Below are 16,977 nucleotides of genomic sequence, written 5' to 3' on the forward strand. Positions count from 1 at the left end.
AACATTTGTAAAAATGCTTCCTGAGCAGCATATTCCCTTTAACATTATCTCATCTATTTGTATGCTAATAAGAATTCTTTTCTTAGTCTTTGCTTGAACAGTTCAACACCGAATTTATGATTCCATGCTTTGTGCTGTCAAGATTTTACTTAAATTTAAAAAAAATAGTATCTCAATAATTAATTCTAGATAAATTATTGACAAAACAGCAGCAGAGGCAAAGCAGATGCAAAGGAAGAGTGCTTTATATCTAAGAGAGGCTTTTCAAGCAGATACATTTGTAATATCATATATATACACTTTTAATATTCACTTTTCTGAAATAAATCCATCGTTATCTAGCATTTGTTGCTTCATGTGATATAACGAACTACTATGAAAAATTAGCATTTTGTCTCAAAATATATCCTTAACTAATATACACATCTGTTAATAATACCTCCCAAGAGTAAAATACACCAATGTATCCAGACTATACTTCTGTGAAAAGAGTCCTTCATATTTAGGAAGCATAGCTTTACTAACAGAGAAACTGTCAAGTCAGCTACAGACTCTGAAATTTTCTGCTTGTTTAAAAGTGCTCATAATCTGAGAATGTTCAAATACTGTTAGTAAGAGCAATGGAGATAATTAGCTATACAGTTAATTCAAGAATGTTGCTGAAACTTCAGTGCCAGCTGAAAGAATCTTCAACCATAGTTTTCAGTCCCTTTTCTGAGCTCACTGAGTTCCCGTGCATCTCTAAACCTCAGCATCTGGATACAGTCTTAGACTGAAGTAATGCAAGGTATGCTGAATCCTGGTGAACCACAGATGCAAGGAATGGCTCAGTATGGAAGGGACCTGGGGAGGTCATTCAGTCCATCCTCCTACCCAAAACAGGATCAACACCAAATGCAGGTCAAGTTGCTCAGGGCTTGGGCTGAGGGTGGACAGTCCACAGACTCACTGGTTCCTTATTTCCATGTTAAACCTCTCTCCTGGTGATGATTTTTTTTTTCTCATGTCTTTGTGATTGCTGTTCCGCATCCTTTCATTATGTTCCTACAGGAGGAGCTTGGCTCCTTTTCCATAATCTCCTTTCAGGCAGTGGAAGACAACAAACACCTCTTTAGCTTTCTCACCCCCCAGTTTGAACTTCCCCAGTGCTTTCAGCATCTCTGCATGCAGCATGTGCTTCAGCACCCAATCATGCTGATGGCCTTTGGCTGAGTTCTCCCTGGGATGTCAGCAAATCATGTTGCATCTTGTTGGTGCCATCAGCTATGAGTGTGGACATTTACTTTGGCCCAGGTAACACACACACGGGTTTGGTAATCTTTGATAACCTGTGATATGTTTGAGCTCTGAGCAATGTTGGCCAGATCCAGAAACATGCATCATTTTTTTTTCCAGATCTCCAAATAAGTCTACATCAATATAAGCTGTTCTCTGCTCTTTCACATCTCTTCAGAAAACTGGCTTTGAAGGGCTAAGTGTGGCAGACAGTCTTCCTCTTTAACATGACTGTAAAATATTTAAGAGTTTAGACCAAGGAAGTAATTTCAAGGCCTAGTTCAACATTACAACTCTCCTCTTGAAAAGTCAGTCTTCAAAGAACTGCTCCAAGGCCCAGGGATGCCAAAAAGAGTATTCCCATTGACTTTTGCCCGTTTTGCTTTCTCTTCTAAAAACAATCCAATTTTTAGCAAAGCTATCAGCTGCATTTGGCATAAAACATGGGCCAATTTCACATCTCAGATACCTCAAGGAGCCCGTTTTTTATGCTGTGCTTCATGAAAACAGAGGCTCAGCCATGGAGTCCTCTCTCCTTGAGGTAGCTGAGAAACTGACAGGATGGCAGGCCCAGAAATATATCACATAATATCAAGCACTGTCAAAGCCATTAGGAAGACAAATCCTGAATACTGTTTTGAGAGAAATTCAAAGCAAGACGCTACAGTAGCTAAGAATATTTGTTTGCAACACAAAATTATGATTGGATGCACATTAATTTTTCTTCACCAAAATGGAAGCTTTTATATAAAAAGTATTCATTAAAGTATTTGAATCTTCAAAACATGCCGGTCATTCTATCTATAAGAAGGTGAAAAACAGCAAAATACTCTTATGACTATTTCCTTACTGAAAAAAATCAATGAAATTGAAACTACCTCAGTATGCGTGTATTGACTTTTATTCCTTACACTGATTTAACTGCAAAGGCCTGTTAAAATAGAGATCAAAGTATCTACCAAGGAGTTCACTTAGCTCTGTAAAAGTATAGAGTACTTAGAATAAAATATAAGAAAATGATAGAAAATACAGGTTTACGATGTAATTTGTGGTGGAAGTGTAATGGGGGCTCATTGTACTAAATACTGCTGAAGAGAAAACATCTTGGACTTTGGAGAGAGAACAGGATGAAAGACAAAGTTTTATTGCACTTTTGCCCAAATAGAAGGGAATAACTGAGTCATGCCAGAAATGTGAATTGGTACTGACTATAAAAGCCAGATCTGAGTCCTAATCTGATGTCTTCATGCTAAAGGAGTCTTTCTTTGTGCTACACAGAGAGAGGGGAATAAGCTATATTCCAAATAACCTCTGGACTATGTACTTGAATTAAAGAACATAAAGGAGCGAGCAGCGCCATGTAAGCAGCTGTGGACTGGCATGAAGATAGATGGTGTCTGGGACGAGACGGGGCGAAAAGAAAAGAAGCAAAAGGTTTTTTCCATTGCGGTGAGTCATGTAAAGCAGGGAAACGCACATACGCTGAAGATTTTTTTCTTTGTTTTTCAACAGCCACAAAGAAGCCGTCTCAGCAGCTGCACATTTAAAGTAACCAAGGCTCCTACTGTGCACAGGGAGTAATTGTTTCTTGCCTGCAGAAGGCAATGCACACACGTGCATGCACACACGCATACACACACAGACTTAAAAACGGTTTAAAAATGTCATATTTGACTTCCTGGCCAGTTTCACAATTCTCTTCAAAAATAGCTCTCATGGCTGCAGGCTGGCAGAGCTGCTTCTGCCCTGGTTTAAAAGGCAAAACTCAATTAGAGTTTGAATCTGTTGCACTGAAATGGAATTGTCTCTTGCAGGCAGAGCTCTGTCATGGACGTGGCGTCGGGAACTGTGGGGGCCATGCCTGTGGGGAGGGTAGGTTGTGGGGTCTCAGTTCCTTGGGACAGGGATTTCCTATCTGCTGTTGCTCTGGAAAGGGAGCTCCACTGCTGTTCTCCATGCATGTGCAAGGACCTGCTGCTTCTTGCAGGCTTTTGCTGTCCAAACGCCTCCATGCCTAAGGACACCAGCTGGGCCCAGGGGCAGCAATGGCTGCGCACTCGGCTATGTTCACAAGGACAATCTCCTTTTGCTCTGCCCACTGGGCTTTGAGCAAACCTACTCCATCCCCCAGGCTCTTTCCCTCAGGTTTAAGGATATTGCTTGTGCTCCTGCAGTCTGGAAATATTTGTGAGAATCTTGGTTGGGCTGGAGCTTAGACAAGGACAAAATGTTTGCCTTTTTCTTGGCAGGTTAGCCATAGGAGGCTCCCCAGTCCCTCCCTGTATCCCATTGCAGTCCCATATCTCCCCTTGCTGTCCTACAGCAGGCTGTTTCCAGACAGTTCAATGCTGCCTCTGCTCCTGATAGCCCTGAGCTGGCCTCAGCATTTTTCTCATCACCGTGCACCGAGATGTATGCAGAAATCACTGACTGCCCCCCTGCCTCACTTATTTGGGGTCTCAGTCTGAGCCTTGGTTTCCATTTGCTCCATAACTCATCGGTGTTAAGCTGCTCCTCATAAATAGCGTCCAGCATGTCTTCTGTCATCTGTAGCTCTTATTTGTGTGCAAGAGGGAGAAAACAGGTCTAATTTACATCAGTGCAGCTGGCTTCTCTGATCTGCCACCTGGAGACTTGGCTGACTGGGAATGTGTCTGCAGAGGGGCCAGACCTTTGTTTCCTCCAGCTGCACCAGTCTCTGCACTGGTCACCTTCTGGCAGAGGGCAAACATACCCCTTGACCTCAACCCTCAGGGACCTGCTGGGCAGTTTTAGTGGATGCTGTAGACTGCAAGAAGGATGAACACATCCTAGCAGTGCAGCAGGTTCCAGTGACCCTCTTGCCAGACGTGCAGTGCATAAGTTGAAGTGTATTTACAGAGGCATGCCCTGCCCTGTGGTTACAGTCTGTCTGTCCTTTGAGGATGTTAGGGCTTTAACTCTCCTTGCTGCAGGCTCATGCTGCTCTTGTGTGACTGGCCAGATGTACATGCATGGTCTGAGTCAAGGTGCTGTTGTATGCTGCTTGGGTTGCTCAGTTATCAACATGGGACGGTTAAAAGTCTTACACTGGGGCAGGCCAAGAGATTTTGACAGACTATGACAGTTAATGCAATGATGCTCTCTAACCTGAACTCCAAGGAGGTGGTCCAGGGACTTTTGGCTTTTACTTGGGGTGTTTTATTTATATTTTTTATTTATTATTATTTTTTTTCAGGTTGGTATTTTATTTGGCACCAAAGAAAAGAGCAGTCAGTAAAGGAAAGAGTTTTGAAAAAATGCTTTATATGTGCGAGACCGATTAGCAAGGCAAGAGACATGGCTGTGCAGCAGGTTTTCTGAGGAGAGGATTCACATCAAAACTATTGGGTGTCTGTGACACTTTCGAAGGTACAGGGAAAAAACCATCAACAACAGAACTGTGACGCTGTCAGCAGCTGCCTGACGTACCTGGGGCTGTGTACGTCCCTTGGTGAACGTCAGAGCTCCTCAGTGAGGGGGGAAGATCATTCTCACTGGAACAAACCCCACTGAGACGAGATTTTCCCTGGACTACTTTTTTTTTCTTTTCTTTTCTTTCCTAGAAATAAAATCACTTCAAGTGCAATACACCAGCGGTCAATGTGGAAATGAGCAAACTCACCACTGTGCTGTCCCAGGCTGGGCAGAGAGAAATGGGCAATTTTTTTTTTTCCCATGCAGAATTCAGTGCACATCTTCGCTGGAAGTGCCCTGCAGCCTCCCTGCTGCTGTCTGACCTTCCAGCCAGGTTACCTCTGCCAGAAATTAACCCGAACCTCTAGGTATGGCAAGATCTCCTGAAGGCCCTGAAGGAGTCAGATGGGATGGATGAACCCAGTGTGGTATTTTCTCTCTTTGTATACTCTTGAAACCCCAAAACTGGTTACAGGAAGGACAGTAGACTGGCCAGGAGCACAAAAAATGAGACAAGGCCCTCACCAATGTTCAGTCCTACATGGCAGATATGCTGAGTTGCTTGTCCAGCCCCTTTCAGGGATATTCCCAGATCCCAGATGCAGCGTCCCTCCTTGGCCAGGGCAGGGCATGAATGATTATAGCAAAAAGGCAAAAATCCCTGAGAACCAAGGTGTCCAGAAAGATCTCAGAAAAATCAGCTGAGCTATAGTGGCAGAAGCATGAAGATGAAGGCCCTGCCCTCTTCCTGCTCGGGCTGTGGCTCATGCAGCAAGAGTAGTGGTTGCAGCACGGGGGAGAAACCCCAGGGTGTGACAGGGTGGGGGCAGTGGTGGGAATGGGGACAAGGATCAGGCCCAGGAGGGACTGTTCCTGGTCATGAACTGCAGATGCCAGCCATGTAGTGGGCTCTGCCCGCAGCCAAAGCTTTAATGGTCTCAGGAGAGGAGGAGCTAAAATGAAATCTTTGTCTGCTCTGAGGTTCTTTAGAAAAATGCAAACAACTTGAAAACCAGGGCAAACACTTAATATATGGCATGTTTCTCTGTCTGTGAAGCATATCATCCCCTGGGCAGGTCTGCTGCCTGTTTTACTGTCCCATACCAACTCATTTTTCCAGCTAATGCTGTGAGGGGGCATCCTGGGTCCCAAACCAAGCCTCATGGAGAGGTGGAGGCAGCTGGGGATGGGAGATTTCAGGGAGGAGGGGTGCCACCAGCAAGCAGCCAGCAGTGGTGGCTGGTTCAGAAGGACCAGGTCAGGAGAGGTCAGGAGAAATCCATGGCTGAGAGGGCTGGTGTGTGGTGGGGCTGCCTGAGTGCAGCCACAGAGCCCTCTTGTGTTGTCTACTGGGCTGCAGACCAGCCAGAAGAGCAGTCTTATTTTCACAGCACCAAGGAGGGTAAAAAATTATTGGCTTAGCTTTCATTTCAGTTTTCTCTTTTCCCGTGAAGTTTTCAGCCTGTGAGTGTATTTAGAGGGCAAGAATGGCAGGAATGAAGCGATCCAAATTCCTCTCGTTTGTGGGAGTGGGGAATGTGCTCTGCCCATCTTCCAAAGACCCGCACACCAGGAGGAGGGATTTGCACTGGAGCTGTTCCCATGGTGTTACCTGTTATTAATTGGTTGATTTCCCAGAAAATATTTTGGCTTCTTGCCAGAAACCCAAGCTTCAGTAACTTATTGCTTCACCCAAAAGAAATCTATAAAGAATTGGTTTTCTTACAAAAATCTTGTTCATATTTTTCCTGTGGAAAAAAAACACTTTTTTTTTTTTTTTTTTTTTTTTTTTCTAAAAGGAAAGGGAAAAAAAAATCACCCTTTGGCTGACCTGCCAAATCTCTGAAGACTAAAAGTTCAGGCACCCTTTCTCTGGGCAACATGAGACCCACAACAGCCTGTTCCACCCAACATTTTGTATTCTGACCTTCACGATCTTTGCTACAAAAGGAAAAATTGTTAGTGCAGAAGAGGAAAAGCAGAGAAGGTTTTACCAGCCACCTTTTTCTTTTATAAAGCAGGAGTTATCTTTAATCCCTTCTGTAGTGCTCTAAGCTTTTCCCCTGTTCCTGCAGAACACCGGAGTATCTGCCTAAGTTTAAGGCTGCAAATAACCCCCCTCACTGCATTATCCCTTTAAGGGACTGCATTATTCCCTTTAAGGGAAGCCACCTTAGACACCAGGGCTTTTTGTAGTGAAGTTCCAGCGAGTCTTGCTCCAGCGAAGTCCCCAGGCATGCAATGCTATCTTCTCCTGACATTCATCAACCATTGTATAAGTCTCCAGGAATCACAACCAGCTTAAAGATCAGAGGATTTTTCTTTACAATGGTACAGGTATGCTTCTGTCTCTCTCTCCTTTTTTTTTTTTTTTTAATGGTTTCAAAAAGCATAAAGCCAGAAAGGAGTATTAGATCATTTTAATTTGCTTGCTGATGGTTTTGTGTAGTATTCTATTATCTAGGCAGTAATCTCCAAGCAGATACCACCAGCAAAGAAAAAAGATGATATCAAAGCTAAGAATGCTTTAAAACTACTGCGGGGGAAAAAAATGGGTAGAAAATACTTATGAAAAATGTCCTGTGCTGCAGAAAAAGGTAAGTGTTGTTCTTCCTTTTGTCTGCACAAAATTCCAATTAATCTGAAGAAGGATAAAATTCTTTCCTGCATTCAGGTCCAGTGGTCTCCAAGACCCTGAGAATACAAATAGGGATCATATGACTCAGTCATCCAACTACAGTGCAAGGGAGGTCTCGTTTCAGTCACGTCCATAAACGTGAGCTGTGTGTCAGAATCTGTTCTTTTCCTGTTTGTAGTCTGTTGAAGAGACTCTTCCAGTCTGTGTAATATGTGCACGAAGTTAGGAGGAGTTTATGAGAGGTTAGGAGGCTGGTATGTGTTTTGGAACTTCCTATCTCCTGAACAAGTTTTTCTAATAATTCAAGATCTCGTCAAATGAATTAAAATGATTCTGATTGTGATGCTATGTATGTGTCAGCTTCTATTTGAATAATGTATTCTGTATTTTGGCTGCTTAGGACTGGATTTTTAATACTTTTTTTTTTTTTTTACACGCTGCTGACAGCATGATTCTATTTGATCTGTGTTGGCATAGAAATGTAAGAATGAGGATCTGTTTTAGCAGTCCTTTTAGTTTATACTGTTGACACTTAACCTGAGCTTTTGCATTAGCACTCTACCAAAATATTTGGATTGGAATTATTTTATTTTATTTTAAAGATAATTCCTTCAAAATCTAAGTTAATTCATGAAAATATTTTTACTCATGGCAAATTCAGGAAATACTGCCTGACCAAATTCTGGGGTCTCTTTTGCTGAACAAAACTCCAGGGTCTCTTTCTTCCCTGTCTTCAGAATGTGTGCTCATAAAAGGCTGGCAAGCTTACAGCTTTGAAAAACAATCAAAGTAGCTATGTGTTACAGCATGACCTTTTGGTGTTGCATTGTTGTGCCAAGGCAAACAAAGTGCTGCCCAGAGCATTCCCTGGTTTAGCTCTGTTTGTGCCTTTTGGTAAGAGACAGATCCTTAGTCTGGCCCACAGTAGCTACAGTTAATATCTCATCTGTTTACTGATTACCTCTCTCATTGTCTTCTTGCAAAGCCACCCCTTCTACTGACAGTAATTGAATTGGCTGTCTGTATTAGGTTCTTAGATTCACCATATGCTCTCAGTCTAATATTATTTATTTGAGATTAATGGAAACAACACCAAGAAAGAGCAAATGCAAAGCTTACAGAAGAGGTCACAGAACATCTTGTCATGCCAGATGGTGTTGTAGCTATCCTGAAAGCTATCAGGTGGGTATTTCAGACACATATTCTTTACCTTTTGAATTTGAGATAAACTTAAGGAACATTCAGAAAAAGAGAGACTTGTCATTTAAATGGACAGGGAAATAATTTGAATTGCCTACATTATGATTTTCAGAGGAAAGGTAGATCTGAAAAGATGGCACAGATGTTTAGGATTCATGCCTGAACGTTAATTTTGTTTCTGTGATCTCAGTCAGCTTTGTCTTGGGTATGTTTTCAAGGATTACGTAAAAGAAGTGTTATTTGTAAACTCTCTCTGTGTTCCATGTTACCCTTACCAGAAGGTGTCTCACTTGCATGGTCATTGCAAAAAACTATGCTATGAGATATCTTTAGGTGCACTGCATACTATTAGTTTGCTTTGGAATGATGTATTGCAGCCCCTCAGCAGCGTGGGAAAGAGAATGTATTAACCTAAACTATCAGATGTGTGTGCAAGGCTACAATAAGCATGGCACCATCTCATAAATGTTAGTTAGCAGCGGAAATATTTTTCAACGTTATGTTGGAAGGATAGAAAGCCAGTAAAACTAAGGAAAAGAGAGAAGGAAAGACTTGTGGTAAGGGAGAAGGTACTCAAGTACCACAATGATCAGCAGAGCACGAGGGGATGGGAGAAGGTGAGAGATGTTGCGTTAGACAGAGATGGGGAGTGCAGCCTGGGTGAGAGAGGAGGTGCCTGGAGAGGGAGGAGATCTCTGATCAGAGCAGAAAGTGCAACTGGAAAAGAGTAACAGGCATCTCAGGCTCCCACTAAAAGGTCTGCTAGTGGTCACCTCCCTGTGTCACACTGGTCCTTTACCCTGCTGGATCCCATCTGCCTGAAATGTTCTCCCAGGGCTGAGCCTTGCCCTGCCAGGAGGCTCTGCAGCTCCAAATGTCTTTCAAATTAATTAACTCAGTCAAGAATGGGAGACATTAAGGAATGAGGGGAAGAGAGAAAAGCACAGCTAAGAAATTGTTTTAATGAATGTGGCTTTCCTCGCAGAAGGATTGAAGACATGAAAGATGTTTTCAAGGAAGCAGGAGAGCTTGCTTAAGGAAGGGATTATTCAGAGCTTGAAAAGTGCTGATTACAAATTGCCTTGTGTATGCTTTAGGTTGTTAAATGTAAAGAGGTCTTAAAAACTAAGCTAATAAACTCCTTAGTGTTCCACCTTGATATTTTTATTTATGTCTTCAGAAGTATGCTAGTTTGCTGCATAAATAACAAGGTATATTTCATCTTGGAGCAAGCAACAAACACACTCAGAGAGTTCTCCAATGTAGCAAGAAGGGAGGATTTTTCATTTATTTTATTGATATTTGGTATCTTTTGTGCTGCAAATGGTTCAGCAGTGAAGTGGATACAAGTTTTACCTGCACGAGGAGCTTTGTGGAATATTGGGCAGAGCTCTGCATCCAAGTGATACATGAAACTCACCACCAGCGAGGGGGTAGGATGTTTTTAAATATGGATGGTTTTCTTATGAATAATTTTCAAATGCTTTCAGATTTAGAACATTTTTTTTAAAGCCAGGTTAACACAATTCCCTAATTACAAGTGAAAGTTCTTGCCATCTTCTGATTCAAAACCAGTTCAAGGACTGAGTTACAAATAAGATTTTTTCCCAGGAAGGTGAGAGCTTAAAGCAAACTCCCTTTTTTTGTTGTGCAGAACGATCTCTTGAAATAGCTGTTACCCAGTCATTCTTAATGTCTGTCCCCTGAGGCAGGCAAGGCCTGTTTTGACTGTACTTATTGATCTGTGTTATGAAAACAATTACAATAGCATTCATGAGCCTTGAAAACCATAGAGTAAAGATCGCATGCATATTTCACTTAAATCAATAAGTTTGGTGGGGGGTATAATATGCCTCTTGAAGCATAGCTTGAGGAGATTATCTTGCTTTGCTCTGCTTGAGGAGGCTCTGGTAATGTATTTAATAATGACAATGACAAAAATAAGGCTCAGCAAATTACCTGCTTCATGTGGTATTGTAAAACCTCTGCTCTGTGCTGCCCTGTGTGCTGGCCTCAGCTGGCCCCAAATCTCCTCCTGCCCCAAGCCTGTGGCAAGAGAAGGACCAAGTGCCCTCTCTGCCCTCTACTCTCCTCCTTTCTGCTGAGATGACAAATAATTCAGGCAGGAGCTAGCCCTGGCTGACTTTGCACAGCACCTGCTAGAAAGTAGGGTCTCATTTCAGCTGGGGATCTCAAGCCTTGTAGTAGCACAAATAATTTTATGTAATGATTTCATTTTATTTATGGTCCTAGGCTTTGCCCAGAGACTTGTGGTGGAACCATTAGGCATGTCTGGGATTGTTATGAACCTCTTCCCCCAAAAGTAATTTATCTGACTGAGGGTGGTGTGGTGCAATTGTACAGCAGCTTCTGACAATTATTCTAAGACAGCTCACCTCCTGCTTCTGTGAAAACCATCTCAAGTTGAATAAAAACTGTGTTGCTCTGAAAACAGCCACTGCCCCATCAGGCTGAAAGTGAAGGCTTGTTACCTGGATGCGCATGTTGTATACCCACCTCTTGTACTGACCTCCAGGGACTTTGCTATCTGCTGATGACATTTCCCACATTTTCAGATATTGACTGCATGTCATGTCAAAAATGAGAGATCCAGGGAATCAAAAAGCCTCAGGATGCCAGGAGCAGTGACAAAATTGAATGTATGTATGTTCATCTTAGCCTGTTCTGTTCCAGCTTTAAAACTAAGTTTCTCCCACCCTTTGGAAGTTCCTTGAGCCAGAAATATGGTGAATCATTTGGGTTTGGGTACAAGCTTCACTGAATGAACTGCATTGGGAAAGCATGGGCAGGTCTTACAGAGCCAGTGTGGCTGGCGAATAGATGAGTGGTTGTACTATGAGAGCTGTCTGGTTTCACTGAATTGCCTTTCTGAGAGAGGAAGATAGTCTCATTAGAGCAACCTTACCAATACCACCCAAGGCTGATGCAGTCTAAGCAACAGATTGAACTGACCAGAGAGATTGCTAGGTGCAGCTCTCACACAGAACAAGGTGGAGGAATGTGATCCTCTAACTGTCCAAGGAATAGTATTATTCCGAACTGCTGTGTGAATGAAACAGCAGGGGAGACAACTTTTGTCTTTCTAAAGGAATACATGGGCCTGCAGGAATCATTTGAAGGGGATGTACTTTGAAAAATATTTTGCAGGTGAGCTGAGGAAAAGGCCAGCAGTGGGCTGACCAGCTGCTTTAAGCTCCGAGCTGTCTCATTGTAACTTCTTTCATACTTCGATTCTGAAAACATTTATGTGAAAATTCTAAAAGTCTTTGTTGCTGCCCTAACGTGAACCACCACACATGGCCTATTTTCTGCCATCCAGGTGGTCTGCCCACAGGAAAGGACAGAGCTATCCCTGCCAGGGCCTAACCCAGCTGCTCTTCTCATATGGAGCTTTCAGCACCGCTGCACTGCTCTGTGGCCAAAGCCCATGCTGGCAGTGATCACTGAATATCACAAATTGAGAGATGTGTGATAGATATAGCAAAGTAGTGGACTTGGGGATGCAGCTTTGTGTACTGTCTCCTGGGTTTGCAGCCTGCCTGAACTTCAGGAGCATAAAGCAGAGACAATTTCTCTTCCCTGAGGTCTTGTAGGTTCCACAGCCAAACCAGTGATAGAGAAACTGAGGTAATTTTAGCCCCTGAGAACGAATAACTGCAAATTCTTATTCTCTGCATATTACTGTGAACACTAAACAGCCATCCTGCAGTACCTGGCTCCAGCCAGAAACTGTGAAGACAAGCATGATAATGGTCGGAAATGCATTTGTGGACAGAAGCCCAGTCACTAAATGAACTCCCACTGAAATGAGAGGTATTGAAGTTCTGTAACTTCAGTGAATTTTAAACCAGGCTCTTTCGGTGCATCCTCAAAATAAAAGCCTGTGGTGAGGAAGCAACTAATTTGCTGAAATATCCAGTGCTTGGCATATGACAGCCTCAGCAATGCAGAACTCTCCTTGCCTGATGTGCAGCAGGCATTCTTTTCTCCATTATGTGCCCATCAATGTGACCTGTCTGATCTGGTCAATACAACTGCTTTTGTCCTGCCAGAACATGTGAATACACGTGCTAAAAATGAAAATTTGGGCAGGACTCAAAAGTACATGAAAAAAATATTAATTTATGCTTAAGTCCTTTTAAATTTACTCAGCTTGAGGAATTTCTTGTATTCTCTTCCTTGCATACAAGACTGTTCCTATGAGGTGGCTACAGGGTTTTCATCCAGTTCTCAGCAAAGGGAAGTCAGGAGATGTGGTCAGTGCTGGCTGCTGTCTCCATCATTACCAAGAGAGAGGCTATGCGGTGTAGGGTTGTGTGGATAAGAACGAGAGAAACACTTTGAAGAATGTCCACAAAAGGACATTCATACTGGAAAATACTGAGAACATCCTTTCTCCCTTTGCACCAGCCCTACACTGAATGAATTTAATGCCCTGCAAAATGCCTATTTTGGGGGAGTGTGGGGTGTGGGTGGTGAGTTAATTTCATTCAAGAAGCAGGCAGTTAGTTGGTCCACAATCAGTCATGGCTGGGAATACCACAGTATCTCTCTTTCCACTCCTTCTCCTCATCCTGCCTGCTATTTTTAGTTTGTTAGTTTGTTATCAGATTTGTGAAACAGATTTCCAGGACCATGAAAAGCAGAAAAAAAAAATTAAAAATTGTGATTAGAGGCTCAAAACTCAAAATCTTAAACTTGTTCAAGGAAGCAAGTCTGGGCAATTAGTGAGTGCCAGTGATCGTGATCTGGTCTTTTGAAATTAAGAGTTGTCTTAGAGGAAAAGACTCTGCTTTAAAGAAGGTAAAATGTACCACTGCAGAAACACTTCACACTGACAGGCATGAGCTCTGTGCAGATTGGTAAAGTCTGTCCCTGATGCTTTTCCTGAGCACAAGGTTTTGTTTTAATTAGTCCCTCCTAGTGCCACTCTGACAGAGTAAATTAGGTGTCACTAATAATATACCTAGTAAATGCAATCATTTTGCCTATCCACAAATTCTGCATGCTCATGCTGTGGTTGTTTTCCATGTCCCTTCACTGCACATAATTATATAATCATCTTGTGGAAATAAACATGAAATAGTTGCCGATCTTCAGCTGCTCCCATTTCCCAGCTGTTCCTCATGGGATGTGACAGGCCACCTAGACCACAGGACAGTAAGTTTACTCCTCAGCCACGTGATAGAAATGTTAACTCTGGGGGTTAAGGAATAGCAATTAGTAATACAGTCTGTTTGGAGCAGATCTGTTTATTTAGTTGAGCTGATTATAAAGTGCAGGCAAATCTTTTCCTAGCCTCTGGGTTTCTTAAACTGTGATCTTCACCATGAATCCTCTGTACTGTGTACTCCCTTTCATCTGTTTGTGTGACCATCAGGTTCAGACTAGAGCCATCAAGCGAACCAAAGGTTTAGAGCTTGAGCTTGGTACAAGTCCTGAGGTAACACAACAGTGTAGGCATCAAGGGCATATTTTAAGATCAAAATGGAGCTTTAATATCTTCATAACATCAGCCACAGAATTTCTTCTGATTACATCTGTCTGAAGACCAGGAGCTCATGTCTTCATCAAAACAGAGCTTCTAGATCTACTGGCTTAACCAAAAGACATCAAGAGATAGACCACCAATTCTCTTTGTTAATTGTTCTTATCCCAGGTCACCCTTACTGTTAAATAAATAAGTATACTTTACTAATGAGAGAATGGAGAACCACTAGAAAACAACAACATTTGATCCATACTTATAGTTTGTAAAAACAAACAAAAAAACAAACACTTTTTTTTTTTTTTTTTTTCTCCCCGGGGAGGAAAAGATACTGTTTCCTACTTCAGCAGATATTTTGTGGGAAGATAAGAATCCATGTTTTTAGCAAAAGACCCTATTCAGGTTAGATTTTGTTGTAGCTGACCAGATTTCTGTGAACCATTTCAGTGAAGGATGTAATTTAAGAAGAGGACCATGTGTTTTTCATCAACAAGGTTCACGAGAAAATGTTTTCTCTTCATGCTGGCTATACTTTATATTTAGAATATCCTGAGTAAATTGCAAGTCAAACCACTATTTTTTATTAGTTTTCTTTTTCTTTTTCATCCTTGCAGGAATAAGAGCTTTATTATTATTATTATTCACTTCTGTATTGAAAAAAATAACAATACTGCAGGGAAATAAGACAGGAGTCACATTTTCACATTGTTTTCTTTCATATTGTAAAACCTTGTTCTAAAAGTTGGTGATTATAAGACCATTTGAAAATATTCTTTAAGAATGGGAAGTATGTAGAAATAATAGTCTTACATTTATCTAGTAGGCTGTTGCCTGAAGAAAGTCTTATTGTGGCTTCACAGTGGTGGCTGCATTCTCAATAATGAAACACGAAGAATAGTTTTCTTACCTTACATTTATACAAAGCTTAGCAGTACAAAAGCGAGAAACTTAAGAAGACAAAAAAAAATTCTAACCATTTTTCAAGCATCCCAGGAATCTGATATACAGTGCTACTATTATATGAATGAAAGAGGCAACTTTAGAAAGCCATCGGGTATGGGTTTGGGGTCTATGGTTTGCAGCAGATCCTATTGGAAATGAGTGTCCCTTATCCCCGTATGATTTCCTATGCTTTTCCAAGGACGTAGTTTGTGAAATTTTGGGGACTCAGCATTTGTGATGGAATCTGTAACAAAACCCAGCATGGGAACTGTAAGAAGGTATTTAAGTAGTTTGAGTGAGAGTCGGAAACTGGTTTAAAAAGCATTTCCTGAAGGTACAATCACTTCTGGCACCAGAGTAAAAACACTTATGCGTATTTCTGCACCCTGGGGCAGTTTTCAAGAATGTTGCTAATGTTAAATTTGAACTCAGAGGGCTTTAATTTTTCTGTTTGATGGGAACACTCGTTATGCAAATAAGATAGCCTTTGGGCAGCTGTCTATTTTGCAAAGATTTTTTCTTTTTTTTTGGAAGGATGCTAGTTTAAAATGGAAATTTCCACACTGAAGTTACCTATTTAGAAATATCTTTTTATTGTGCCTGGAAACACGAGGTTAAACACAATAAGATACGAACATCATAAGTTAACCCCTATCCTGGCATGAAAGGATCCTTGGTTCAGTTCGGCACTGTCAGTGTTGTAACTCCTCCTAGACAGGGAAATTGCAGCTACTTCCACTCGTCCTTGACCTCATGGCACAGGTAAAACGTGTTTGGTTTTCTCCAGGGCTGGACTTTGGTGGCAAGGTTACGAAACCAGTTAAATCCTTCTATTTCTCCTGGACTGTCTCCATGCTGTCAGCTTTTGGGTCAGGGACAGTTTGGATGAAGGCATCCTCAGCATTATATGGGTAGCTGATGTCTGTGCTTTGCCTTGCAGTACTCTTGCTGCTCCTCTGCTGTGTGGTATTACCTGAATGACCTTGATTCATTCTTCCTGGCTAACATATCCACGTGATTGTGCCATAGGGATTGGTAGATGTGACCATGCAAGAAGTAGATGGACATTTTGGCCTATGTTTTTCCATCTGGTGGATTCCTAAACTTGCCTGAATGAGGGCATGCATCCTGGCAGGCTTTGTTCATGGAATTGTATTAGGGAACAGCATTTGGTAAGCTTGGGCCTTATTCACCAACAGCAAAATCAAAGAATTAGTCAGAAAATAACCTGAGGACACATCCTGCATTTGCATAACTTGCATGCCATGACCAAAGCCAATGGGGCAAGAATGTTTAACCTCTGCAAATATCTTTTTTCTTCTCCTGATAATTTTATTCTTCAGTCTCAAAATCTTATGTAGGATTCAGGGGTTTTGGCTGCTATCCCCTTCTCAAAGTCTAGAGGTGGGGACCTTTAAGAAGGAGTCTTCAACCTATGGGGAAAAGACAGACCACAAAGAGCATCAAAAATTGGAAATCAAGAAAATCATTTCACTAATGTATTTTAACTTACTCCCCACTGACTTTTCTGTCTCAGCAGCATTTCATAAGTGACATACTGCTGTGGTGTGCAAGGCTGATCTCATGTGGTGGCAGATACATGGAGGCAAGAACCTAGACATTCATCTCCAGCAGCTCAGTGAGATTCAGTGAGAGCAACCGCTCCATAGGAGCAGTGGGGGAAAAGAGCTGTCCTCCCTTTTAAAGTGCTCCTTGTTTAGATGAAATCATAAATTTTCTGACTTGGTACTTATGATACACTCAGATATCACCTTCCCACTCTAAGTTGGGAACATCTGCTTGCCAACATCCAAAGGGGATTTGCTATACAGTGTTAAGGAGAGCTTTCCCTGCTGAGTTTGACTTGCTTAATTAAGTAACAATTTACAAAATGCTTTGGATCCATCTGGAGGGAAGATCCTTCTAAAATGTAGCTCATTATCCTAACAATGCAAACTGAACCTGGGTGAGCAAGGGC

General features: G+C 41.9%; 1 protein-coding gene and 1 long non-coding RNA gene across 3 annotated transcripts in view; both read left to right on the plus strand.

Annotated features, from left to right (window-relative positions):
• The window catches only part of LOC311439652, a 44,367-nt gene extending 39,496 nt beyond the window's left edge, over positions 1 to 4,871 (plus strand). The window contains exons 14-17 of the long non-coding RNA XR_014694881.1: positions 1,051 to 1,293; positions 2,554 to 2,724; positions 3,090 to 3,147; positions 4,493 to 4,871. This is a non-coding gene — a long non-coding RNA (uncharacterized lncRNA). The remainder of the gene's footprint in view (positions 1 to 1,050; positions 1,294 to 2,553; positions 2,725 to 3,089; positions 3,148 to 4,492) is intronic.
• Positions 4,872 to 7,260: 2,389 nt separating this feature from the next.
• The window catches only part of LOC311439651 (uncharacterized protein), a 73,976-nt gene continuing 64,259 nt past the window's right edge, over positions 7,261 to 16,977 (plus strand). For both annotated transcript variants that reach the window (XM_084525582.1, XM_084525581.1), the window contains exon 1: positions 7,261 to 7,307. In XM_084525582.1, coding sequence (XP_084381708.1) covers positions 7,286 to 7,307 — 22 coding nt within the window. In that variant the 5' untranslated portion in view covers positions 7,261 to 7,285. The remainder of the gene's footprint in view (positions 7,308 to 16,977) is intronic.

Source organism: Aythya ferina, assembly GCF_964211825.1.
Source record: "Aythya ferina genome assembly, chromosome: 7".
NCBI classification, from domain to species: domain Eukaryota; kingdom Metazoa; phylum Chordata; class Aves; order Anseriformes; family Anatidae; genus Aythya; species Aythya ferina.